Source organism: Schistocerca serialis, chromosome 8 (assembly GCF_023864345.2).
Source record: "Schistocerca serialis cubense isolate TAMUIC-IGC-003099 chromosome 8, iqSchSeri2.2, whole genome shotgun sequence".
Lineage (NCBI taxonomy): Eukaryota > Metazoa > Arthropoda > Insecta > Orthoptera > Acrididae > Schistocerca > Schistocerca serialis.
Genome location: NC_064645.1, coordinates 560,931,736 through 560,944,953, shown reverse-complemented (window position 1 = coordinate 560,944,953; position 13,218 = coordinate 560,931,736). Strand labels below are relative to the sequence as shown.

The following is a 13,218-nucleotide window of genomic DNA, read 5'->3' as shown; positions in this document are numbered from 1 at the left end:
AGATTGTAAGTTCATTGGCTATATCTCCATTAAAGTGTACAGTGAAAGGTGCTTAGTGAATAAAAATGTAAGTGAGAATGAAGCTTTCATTCTGCAGCAGAGTGTGTGTTGATATGGAACTTCCTGGCAGATCAAAACTGAGATTCGAACTTGGGACCTTCGCCTTTCGTGAGAAAGTGCTTTGCCGATTGAGTTACCCAAGCATGAATCATGAAACATCCTCACAGTTTTACATTTGCCATTATAGTCTTGGAGTGGCACGCAGCTTTAGTGTGCCAAGAAGTTTAATATCAGTATACACTCCGCTGCAGAGTGAAAGTTTCATTCAGGAAACATCAGCCAGGCTGTGGCAAGTCATATCTCTGCAGTATCCTTTCTTCCGGGAATGTTAGCCCTGCAAGATTCGCTGGAGAGCAGCTATGGAATTTGGAGATATGAGATGTGATACTGGCGAAAGTAAAGATGTGAGGATGGTTCATGATTCATGCTTGGGTAATTCAGTCAGTAGAGCACTTGCCCGCAAAAGGCAAAGGTCCTGATTTTGAGTCTGTTTTAATCTGCTCACCAATTGCTTTGAAATTTTGACACAGCATTGCATTTGAATAAGTGCGTATTTTTATATACCTATTTTTAATATGTATAATATATAAATAAATGTGTAATATATAAACAGGAAATGGTATTACCAAAAATCTTGAGAAATTTCTTAACTGAGATACTTTAAATTTTTACACAGTACTCTTAATGAACATTCTGATGGATATAAGATATATAAATAACAGTGAAAACTTGTTAGCAGGCAGGAAAACTGTATTTACGGATTACCGGCTTGTGAGTATAATACTACTACAATGTGGCTCAAGGTCAGAGAGAGATGGATAGGGGTGGGAGGAAATGGATATAGACAGTTCAAAGGAGGGGATGAGCAGAGATAGGGGGAGGAGATTAGGATGTATATCCAATTCCCATACATATTAGAAATATATGCTTTGTCTTTCCTTCCTTTTCCATTTAACCAGACTGAGCCATAGCAATGAATGGCTGAGCACATCTAGTAGTTAATAAAAATATTGGAAGGTGGATAAAATATGTGTGTCAGATAAGGAGAGGTAAGGGAAACAGAGAGAGAGGGAGCACGCAGTTATGGATAATTAAATGAGGTCATGACAGTAAATTACACTAGAGTTCAAAAATTAAAGGATCAAACACTGATTTTTTTAGAGTGTAGAATGCAGATGCTTTTTGGGGCCAGGTATACCGGTATACTGAAAGTGAAATATCAGTGTAGACATAGTTAGACAAGTGGAACAGCATTGTGGACAGGGCCAGGTTGTTGTGCACCCCAGCCTGCAGTCATAATCCACCATAAAAATGTAGGCCTCCGGGGTGAAGAAAAGTAAGTAGTGAAATGAGATTAAAGCTTCTTGAGAAACGAGTATACTAGTTTCACTACTTGTGTGTATACAATTTCATTATTAATATTAATTAGCACCGTATTACTCCAGAGAGATGTATTATTTACTTAGATAGGCCATACAAGGTACAGATTGCCGTATGTATGCTCATTGTAAAATTCAAAATCGTTTTCTCTATGAGAATATAGTTCACAAAATTGAACTAGGTAATTAAAACTCCTATGTGTCACTCAGAAAATAGCAATTTCTCAACTGAGATAATATAACAAGCATGGAAATTATGTGGTACATGTCAGCAGCAGTAGCAGACAATTAGGCAGCTGGGAGACTGATATGGTCAAATGCTCAACAGTGTTATTTAGTTTTCTGTGCGAGTTTCTTCATTAGAATAAAAAATAACTATATTTTTTTCTTTCTGTGCCTACTATTTTGTATTTAATTCATATTGTAAAATTTAACAGTTATTCATTTCCAATGGACTCATAATAAAGCTTTAACAAGAAGTCATTGGAATTACGGCAGTGATGAACAAGACATTTTTAATATCAGAAATGTGATGTTGGCATATAAAGTTAACTTACACACTGTATACCTTCTGTAAAATTGTGGTTAAGATTTGCCTTAATACTTCTATAGATAAAAATATTTAGATTGTCAGTTCATTGGCTACATCTCCATTAAAGTGTACAGTGAAAGGTACCGAGTGAAACTTTTTCGCCAGTGCTGTCGTATCTTTGTGTGAAGTGCTCCATTTGTCTACCAACTTGCAGAAATAGAATTATTGTTGTGGACTAGGATCAATTGGAGTGAGTGCAGTTAAAGTTCAGAAAACAAACATCTTAGTGTAGCAGAAATGTTTCTGGAATTTTTGAAGATTCACTGTCTTTATTACAACTACAACAATATATTGCACCAGGCAGAACACACCAGTGATATTAACCAACCCATCTCTTGAAAGTAAATATTTAACTGATGATGACAGAGCAATTTTCCATTGTCTCCCCTTGTGATTCATATTTTTACTACTTTTTCTTCATTAATTCAGCTGGGACTGCTGAGACATGCACGTTTTATCTCGCATTACTGTGATATATTTCCTTTCCCTGCCTGTGCTTTACACTCCTGTCACTCAAGCTAAATGTGACCTAGCTGACAATTATTCAGTGGGGAATAATTAACTGAAACATATAAAACTTCGAAAACCTCAATCAGTTACTTGATTTCCATTTTATTATATTTGCACACTGAAAAAAGAAATGGGTAGTTGGATTTCTTTAAGTAATTATGCTTGTATGGATAAGTTGAACTGTGAGACAGCTAGGAAAGACACCAGTATCTTGTACCCACACTTTCAAATAAAAACACTTTCAAATCAGTGGGATTTTACTCTAAAACCAAACTTTATGGTTTATTGATGTGAAATGATAAATGTTGAAACAGTGCCAGGGAGATAAAATAGAAAATAATATTGGTATTTTAACACTTGATGGAATATCAGGTGTGTGTGTGTGTGTGTGTGTGTGTGTGTGTGTGTGTGTGTGTGTGTGTGTGTTTGTGTTTGTGTTTGTGTGTTTGTTTGTTTGTTTGTGTTTAGAAGTATAACCTATTGCCCCACACATTTCTAAGCACTTCCTTTCTCTAATTGTAATGACTTGGGCCTGTTGCGATGTACAAAGTAAGATAGTAGTTACTCTGTAATTTATTTCCTTACATGTAGGCTGCTGGTGGCGAAGGAACGTGATAAGAAGATTGCTTTGTATAGCATCCATACCAATCCATTAGACAGCAACCTCTTCTGTGTCAGTGGCCGTAACTGTGCTGTACGAATCTACGATCGTCGCCATTGTTCTGAAAGTAATGCGCAGCCTGTTACAAAGTTCTGTCCCAGCCATCTGGTGAGCTTAATGCAAGTTTTTTTGATCAGTTTTGTTATAATTTTGCTGTGGTGGCTTGGAAGGTGATATCTGAACAGTAAGCCTGGTGTAAGTATTTATATATAAATTGAAGGTTTGATGATACTCATAACAGAAGAAGTGATTCTGTTAGGTGGCACAATAAAGAAGTTCCATAGGGAATCCTCACTGGTTTTCCTCCATCGTAATAATGTGCTCATTTCTTATTTTGTTTGTGTTCTAGGTGGGCTTTTTGTATGTTTGGATTCCTGAGTTTGGCTAACCATGCAAGCTGAAACTCTACTTCATTTGTAGAAAATTTCATTACTGTAGTTGGCAGTTTCAAATTAATGGTAATAGAATTTTGCTGTTCATCTTCAAGAAAACAGAAATAGTTGTCTAGTCTCTCTCAATTTGAAAACACATACGGTGGTACACAGTGTCTCTTTCTTCCTTCTTCATTCAGTTGGTCTCAACTTGATACAGTTCTGTTTATTTTGTCCACTTCTCACACTTATTTCTTGGTGTCATTCCCAAATATGTAGGTCTACATCTCTTCTTGATAATACGTTAACCCATCAAAAAATTTGTGCACTTCAGAAAAAAGTGTTAGAATGTTGAGGCACCAAGAAATAGTACTGTTGTGCAGTGCAGTTCTGTGTTGAATACAGACAAAATTTGGTCATTAGTGGAGATCAGCTGGTGATTTAATACAGTTTAGTAGATTTGATGTAAACCAAAAACCTCGTTCAAAACAGTTTTATAGTGGGCTTTAAGTGGTACAATTGGATTGCTTGGAGAAAGTTTATCATTATAAGAAAAGCATTATTTATAGAGTTTGGATTCCATACTTAAGGCTTAGAATTTGGAATTATTGAATAAATGATTATTTTAAATTAAAAAGTATTACTTATGTGGTTTCTTTCCATGATTCCAGATAGTTTTACACTTGGACTAGGAGAGACAACTAGTATTTCGGCAGAGCTTGAACAGAGGAATCAGTTATTTCATAAATACCCAAGGTTATCCATATTACTAAATCCCAATCCTGGAACCTAGTACCACTTGCAGGTTGCATATTCAACAGCTCCCCAGGGGCAAAAAAATTTGATTTTTTTATACACTCCTGGAAATTGAAATAAGAACACCGTGAATTCATTGTCCCAGGAAGGGGAAACTTTATTGACACATTCCTGGGGTCAGATACATCACATGATCACACTGACAGAACCACAGGCACATAGACACAGGCAACAGAGCATGCTCAATGTCGGCACTAGTACAGTGTATATCCACCTTTCGCAGCAATGCAGGCTGCTATTCTCCCATGGAGACGATCGTAGAGATGCTGGATGTAGTCCTGTGGAACAGCTTGCCATGCCATTTCCACCTGGCGCCTCAGTTGGACCAGTGTTCGTGCTGGACGTGCAGACCGCGTGAGACGAAGCTTCATCCAGTCCCAAACATGCTCAATGGGGGACAGATCCGGAGATCTTGCTGGCCAGGGTAGTTGACTTACACCTTCTAGAGCACGTTGGGCGGCACGGGATACATGCGGACGTGCATTGTCCTGTTGGAACAGCAAGTTCCCTTGCCGGTCTAGGAATGGTAGAACGATGGGTTCGATGACGGTTTGGATGTACCGTGCACTATTCAGTGTCCCCTCGACGATCACCAGTGGTGTACGGCCGGTGTAGGAGATCGCTCCCCACACCATGATGCCGGGTGTTGGCCCTGTGTGCCTCGGTCGTATGCAGTCCTGATTGTGGCGCTCACCTGCACGGCGCCAAACACACATACGACCATCATTGGCACCAAGGCAGAAGCGACTCTCATCGCTGAAGACGACACGTCTCCATTCGTCCCTCCATTCACGCCTGTCGCGACACCACTGGAGGCGGGCTGCACGATGTTGGGGCGTGAGCGGAAGACGGCCTAACGGTGTGCGGGACCATAGCCCAGCTTCATGGAGACGGTTGCGAATGGTCCTCGCCGATACCCCAGGAGCAACAGTGTCCCTAATTTGCTGGGAAGTGGCGGTGCGGTCCCCTACGGCACTGCGTAGGATCCTACGGTCTTGGCGTGCATCCGTGCGTCGCTGCGGTCCGGTCCCAGGTCGACGGGCACGTGCACCTTCCGCCGACCACTGGCGACAACGTTGATGTACTGTGGAGACCTCACGCCCCACGTGTTGAGCAATTCGGCGGTACGTCCACCCGGCCTCCCGCATGCCCACTATACGCCCTCGCTCAAAGTCCGTCAACTGCACATACGGTTCACGTCCACGCTGTCGCGGCATGCTACCAGTGTTAAAGACTGCGATGGAGCTCCGTATGCCACGGCAAACTGGCTGACACTGACGGCGGCGGTGCACAAATGCTGCGCAGCTAGCGCCATTCGACGGCCAACACCGCGGTTCCTGGTGTGTCTGCTGTGCCGTGTGTGTGATCATTGCTTGTACAGCCCTCTCGCAGTGTCCGGAGCAAGTATGGTGGGTCTGACACACCGGTGTCAATGTGTTCTTTTTTCCATTTCCAGGAGTGTATTTTGTGTAATTATTGACAGAATTGAAAAATACATAAAGTGCAGTAACAATCCACTCATTAACAGGTATTGTCCTACATTAAAAGTTTAACACAATAAGACAAGCTGCTTGAAGGTCTCTCGGGCATGCAGCCAGGTTGACTGGTCATTGTAGAACGAATTTTCGACTGTGTAACATGCCATCATCATCTACGAACACACAATAAGACAAGTATTACAGTTAGAAACTGTGTGTGTCTTGAGGCACGTAACTGACGGGGCACACACAACATTGACTAAATTAGTCCAAAATTTTAGAATACGAGAACAGTTAACTCCCATTATCTGAATAAAGTTTATCCGTAATCCATTTTATTTGAGCAGATTTTTCAGATTTTTGCGGCTCGCATTGGTATTGTCCGACGAATTGCGCAGCTACACTTTTGGCTAGCTAGACTGACATTTGACAAGTTTAAATGTCTGCATCTGGAGCCACGCATTTGCTGGTGTTTTTTGACAATCTACTGCTAATCAGTGCACTGGCGCGTGTCAGAAGTCAGAGTGTCATCAATTCGTGCATGTGTAGGTTGAAGTTTTAGCGTGTTTATTGTTCGTATTATGTAGTTTTATGTCATTGCTATCTATTGAAACTCCTTGTTAGTGCAGTATGTTCAGTATTGCTCTATGCAGCGTGACTTAGCCCTGTTGAAATCGACAATGAGAGTGTGGCGCCGAACACTTTCCACCTGTTGTCGGTACATCAGAGAAAGCTGAGCACTTAACAATTTAACAGTGAACATACAACCCACTGTTGTGTTATGACATGGGCTTGTTTAGTAGAGGGGATAGATGTATCGAATGTTTTCATTCGAAGGCTGCCACAGCCAGGTTTCAAAAGTCAAAAGCTTTGTCTAGTGCATCTCAAGTGTTGTCCAGTCGTGCATTTGTGTGTTTTCGATTTAACATTTTGTGCTTGCTCTACATGCTTTAAAATGTCCTGAGATAAAAGTGACCAAAAACCAAAAAAGAATTAGTCAAATGTCAGTAAAAAAACGCTGAACGTGACTATAGGCGCGTAACGAAAAAAGAATGTGATCTCATTGGAACAAAAGCTTCGTGTTTTGCAGAGAATAGGTGCTGCTGAGCCACTCGCAAAAGTTGCTGTGGGTTTGAACATTGGTAGGTGTATGGCTACTGATTGGAAGACAAATCGATCAGAAAAAAAATTTTGTTTCATACAAGCATCAGGCAATGCAATGAAATCTCAGAAAACAATGAGAAAAGGTGCACATCCTCAGTTAGAAGAGGTCCTACTTTTGTGGCAAGAACAACCAAGAGCCAAAGGTGTGCCAGTTTCAGGTTCTCTACTTCATGAAAAAGTGAAGACTTTATGAGCTGATTGAAGGAAAGGAGCAAGACTTCCTCCGAAGTCATGGCTAGCTGGATCAGTTCAAGAAGCGGCATGACATTCATGAAATTGCCATCAGGGGTGAATCATTATCTGGGGATGAAACCGCTATCACTGATTTTAAGAAGAAACTGCACACAATCATCGACAAAGGAGATTATACTGGCGATCAGCTTTACAACTGTGATGAAACTGGGTTGAATTACAAAATGTTGCCAACAAAAAGCAGCATCCGGATGTAAAAAAAAAAGCCAAGAAAGAGTTACTGTCCTTGCATGCAGTAATGCCACTGGCAGTCATAAACTGCACCATACTTTAATTGGTAAATCCAAAAACCCAATGCATTTAGACGGTGACCAGCTGATAAACCTTTGCCAGTGTGGTACACGAATCATTCTAAGGCATGGATAAATGGTGCCATCTTCAAACAGTGCTTCCAGGCAGAGTTTGTTCCAGCTGTAGAAAAATACGTAGAGGAAAATGGACTTCCTCAAAAAGTGCTACTTCTTGTGGACAACGCTCCTTCTCACCCAGATGATCTACAAGAAGGGGATATCAAAGTTGTGTTTTGTCCCATGAAATGTCACGTCTCCATGTCAACTGATGGACCAAGGTGTTCTTGAGGCAATGAAAAAACATTACAGACGCGAACTGCTGGAATACTTAATCAGTGCGATTGATGCTGAAGATCATCTTTTGCAAAGCTCTTAAAAAAATCAATGTTTAAGTGTCATTCATTGGATTGCTGAAGCTTGGAATCTAATTTCTCCAATTTCTCTTGTGAGGTCTTGGAAAAAACACTTAGATCATAAGGCAATTCATCAGTGGTTGGAAGGAGGAGGCAACACCGGAACTCAAGCTGACATGCCAGAAACAGATGAATATGACATAATTTTGATGAATTTACTGGAAATCTGCTGGGTTGTGAAGACGCGAACTTCGAAGACATTGAAGAGTGGATGGAAAAGGACTTTTTTGATTTGACTGAGGAAGAAATCATCCAAATTGTGATCAATCAGAAAGCATTGGAAGAATATGTATGATGACAAAGCAGAGAAAAAAGATTCCTCAGACAGTTGATTATGAAGTGATCCAAACCGCCCTGGAGTACATCAGCCAACAGAAGGCGGCAACTTATCACGAAATTGTTTGTTTCCAACATTGGAGATATATAGGTGCAACAAAAGTTTCTCAAGCCAAAAAACCTTACAGACTTTTTTACGAAACAATAAATTATAATGAAGCGTCCTAGAATGTCAACATCCATAAGTTAAGTGTTTTTTTACTTTAGAGTTTCTCTAGACGAACTTTTCATTCCTGGGAGTACTCTATAGATTTGTTTCATAATTTTGTCCAGTAGTTTATTTTCTATTCAAAAGAGTAGGTAATAAAATAAAAATTCCTGTTTTTTCCTGCTGCCAAATAAGGCTCATTTTTTCCTGTAAGAATGCAAAATAAACAGGCTTTGTTATTCAGCATTTAAAAACTTGAAGTTTTCAATCATAGTTTGGCACCTTTTTAACACAAGTCAATTTTTTCAGTCAAGAACATGCAGGCTTATTCACAACCATATCAATAATGTGCTACATACTGTACATAAGTTTTAATATCCTATTTTGCGATATTGACACTATTTGGGGTGTTTCATGCGTGGGAACAGGGGGCTTCAGTTAACCCGAAACTTCTATTATCGGAACCGCCCCGCCACCCCAATCATTTAGGATAAATGGAAGTTTACTGTACTGTACTTTACACATAATTTCATACCTTTGCAAAACTCTCACCCGCCAACACACACACACACACACACACACACACACACACACAGAGAGAGAGAGAGAGAGAGAGAGAGAGAGAGAGAGAGAGGAGGGGGGGGGGGGGTGGTAGCTTACTGCATCTTCACTGTTCACACAGTCAAATTTCAGTGGCTGGCAAGATATTTCAATTTAGTGTTTATTAACTACTGACTCTATTCACAACACAATTTGCAGGTAGTATCTGCAGATAACACAGATTGAACCTGCAAAATTATATCATTGTATGACCCATATTTCAGGAGGTATGATGTCATAAACAGTTGAGATGCATGAAAAACTAGCTTTTGCATAAAATGGGGTGCAAATTTCCCAGATTATATTCATCCAGTGCTTCATAATGGGAGCACTTTAGTGACTTCCAGTAAGCTTTATGCGTAATTTGAAAGCATTCCTAAACTTTTTCTTGCTTATATGCTTAAAGTCCACTATTTAACACATTAACTCATTTGTAAAGTAGACAGACATTTGAAACTCTTTTATATACGAGAGTTCAATTCTTTAAAGAATCAGGAATTTAGTGGTGGGCTTTGTTTGTGATATACTGGTAGCTGTTACCTTAAATCCTCGTCTGATGAAAGAATGCTACGGACCTCATGTGCCTGCTTGGGTATAAATGTATTCATGGTTACACTGCACTGACAATAGTTTCTTTGTCCAGCTTGAAGCCAATCTCTTTGTGCTTTTGTGTGGATTTGACATAGAGTGTACTTGTATGAAAAAGTGCACAAATATTGCTTAACGAACAGTCCTTAACACCAGTTTTGTGGAGACACTGATTAACAGAAGCTCAGAGACAAGGAGCACCATCAACTTGAAATTCCTCTACATAAAGAAAAATAATTTTGAAGTAAAGCTGAAGAAAATTTCTTATTTTTGATTTGAAGTTCATTGCTTAATTTCTTCATTTACACTGAGAGCTGCTCCATTATGCTATGGGCCCAGCCGGTTTACTACAGTATGGACTGTTTCCTACGTTTCATGCAATTTTTGTAGCTGATTAGTGTTCTCCATAAAGTACCTAATTTTCCTTCATCTCAGTCTGAAAGCACAAAAGCAATCTCTTCTGTTACATATGTATTGTTAATCACTGCTAGCTTCATAGATATCTGCAACTAAACTCGACACATGACCATACATTATGTGGCGGAGGGAACTTGGGGTGCTCCCCACTTTCCTGTCCAAGACTTTAGTGCCATTCAGGAACTAAGATTGTTGGAGAGCCTCAATGGGAGCTCAAATCTCACTAATTTTACTCTTGTGGTGCATTTGCAAGATACATATAGGAGTAAGCAAAATGTTAGTTAACTCTTCACATAATTTTAACTTAAACCAGAACTCAATGCACATTGCTTTTCTTGTATCATTCACCCCTGGAGACGAACGGACATATCTGTGGTGCTTCCACACTTATTAAATGAAGCCGTGACAAAATGCACTACTGTTCTATGGACTGCAAAATATATTACAGCAGCCCGTCACATCTGAGATTGAGTGTCACAGAAAATGCACTTTTCTCTTTATTCTTCACTTCCAGTATTGCATTGAGAACATGGTTGGAATATTTATCTTTTTGGCAACTATGGTAAGATCATGAATTCCATCAGGATTCGTTACATCTCTGATCAGTTAATTGATGCTGTGTGGTGTGCAGATCTTGCTCGCAGTATGCAACTACTTGCTACTAGCACATTTCACATGTTACTCATTATTACAGCAATTAACTTTTTACTACAGGCTGGATTCTGTTCCATAATAGGGTACCTGTTCCGGTTATTATGAAATTAATTGCATGTGGTCTGTAAGTTGCCAGCCATTCACAATCAACGCTATCGTGATCCAAAGCTGTACTGAGGTGATCCTGTACCATTGTCAGGACAGCCTAATCTGTGCTGCAGCCCCCCCCCCCCTCCCCCCATGCCCGTAAAACTGCATTTCTGAATTTTTCTATTTAGATTAAACTATTTTTATAATTGAAAAATATTATTTAATTGAACTGTATTTAGGTAACATATTGCATAAATAAATTGGTTTTTGAGATCAGAAAGCAGGTGGCAGCATTAATCAGACAGACAAAGAGTAGACACATGAGAGATCAATATTAAATTATTGAAAATAACTTAAGGAAACATGACATGCATGTCTTTTACACAGTGTGCATCACATCACAGAATCGGTTTCAGAAATCATGACAGTAAACTCACTCCCTACTACTGTAGGGAGCAACTTCGATACTCCTCTGAGCTTCATAATTGCCAGAACCACTTTCCAAAATATCACAAGAAGACACCTGAGTGCACACACACACACACACACACACACACACAGACACAGACACAGACACAGACACACACACACACACACACACACACACACACACACACACACACACAGAGAGAGAGAGAGAGAGAGAGAGAGAGAGAGAGAGAGAGAGACTTCCAGCAGAGATGAAAGCTGCAAACAAATCTTGAGACTCAAAAACAGCAGCACATCTATGGAAGAGGCATCATTGCACCTAGAGATAAACACATGTGAGGAGCTAACACAAATCACCACAGATACTTGGCACACACAAAAACTGCCAGAAGATTGGAAGTACACATTCATCAACTTTCTACACAAGCAAGGAACAGGACAGACCTAAATAACTACAGAGGGATCCCTGTTCAAGTCACATGAGATTCTCAGCATGTTTAATTCAAAGAAGACAAGCACAGTGTGAACGTAATATCAGTGAATATGAAGTTAGGTTTTTACTAGGCTGCTCATGTGTAGAACACATCTTTCACCTAAAAACAATACTGAAATAATCAGGTGACCTGTAACAAAACACAAATTGTTGGGTAGAATGAGGTTCCAAAAAAATGATTTACCAAGTGACCTGAAGAAAGAAAAATAGACTATGGAGAGAGAATGAGAACCATATTGGAGATAAGGAAAACTGGTCTGAATGTACTGTGTGATCCAAGAGGGTCCACATACACTATTAATAATAATAATAATAATAATAATAATAGACAGATTGTGTTTGTTCTTCATTATCAGTAGTGAATACATTACTAATTAAAAGTGGAAGAAAAAGGGCCTAATTAAGAGCTGAGACAATATTCCTTTCAAGAATTATGTTTGCATTCTTCATTGAATTTCTTTGTTTTAAGCATAGAAAGCTCACTGCCATTGTGTGGTGTCCTATGGAGAAGGTGTTACTTCAATAGTTGGCTTCACGCAAGTTACTGTAGGTCCTGGCAAAATCTATTTCTCTCTGCTATATTTGCCATGAAAATCAGCTGCACATTTTTCAAGATAAGGCAAAGAGCTTTTCTGTAATGTGTTTGCTGATGGGAAATTAGTCAGATGAAATGTTTTGATATATGTAAGTGGTTTCCCATAGCATTTCTTATTCTGTTGAATACTTTAAAGCTCTATAGCTGAAACAGTCTCGCTCAGTGCTCAATTGGCAAAAATTGTATTCCCTCAGTCAAGTAGCACATTAGCTTCAGCATCACCTTACCAACACAACTTGCGCCATAGGGTGGTGGGGTTTCGGGTTCCGCTGGATAGGTCATGAGTCCACTACATGCAGCAAGCGGCTACACGGGCAGCAGGGGTTGTGTGGCGTGGACTGGGCGGTTTTTTAGGTTAGATGGCCTCGGGCAAGTACAGAAAGGGCAACAGCCTCAAAGGGTGCGGGGCAAAGTCAGGACCTGCGGGGACCAAGCAGCAATCGGTACTGTAATTGTAAACTGTCGAAGCTGCATTGGTAAAGTACCGGAACTTCAAGCGCTGATAGAAAGCACCAAAGCTGAAATCGTTATAGGTACAGAAAGCTGGCTGAAGCCAGAGATAAATTCTGCTGAAATTTTTACAAAGGCACAGACTGTGTTTAGAAAGGATAGATTGCATGCAACCGGTGGTGGCGTGTTTGTCGCTGTTAGTAGTAGTTTATCCTGTAGTGAAGTAGAAGTGGATAGTTCCTGAGAATTAGTATGGGTGGAGGTTACACTCGACAACCGGGCTAGGTTAATAGTTGGCTCCTTTTACCGACCTCCCGACTCAGCAGCATTAGTGGCAGAACAACTGAGAGAAAATTTGGAATACATTTCACATAAATTTTCTCAGCGTGTTATAGTCTTAGGTGGAGATTTCAATTTACCAGATATAGACTG

General features: G+C 40.1%; 1 protein-coding gene across 2 annotated transcripts in view; it reads left to right on the top strand.

Moving 5' to 3' along the window:
• The window catches only part of LOC126416148 (DDB1- and CUL4-associated factor 8-like), a 116,992-nt gene that overhangs the window by 50,330 nt on the left and 53,444 nt on the right, over positions 1–13,218 (top strand). For both annotated transcript variants that reach the window (XM_050083696.1, XM_050083697.1), the window contains exon 6: positions 3,133–3,310. In XM_050083696.1, the coding sequence (XP_049939653.1) occupies positions 3,133–3,310 (178 nt within the window). The remainder of the gene's footprint in view (positions 1–3,132; positions 3,311–13,218) is intronic.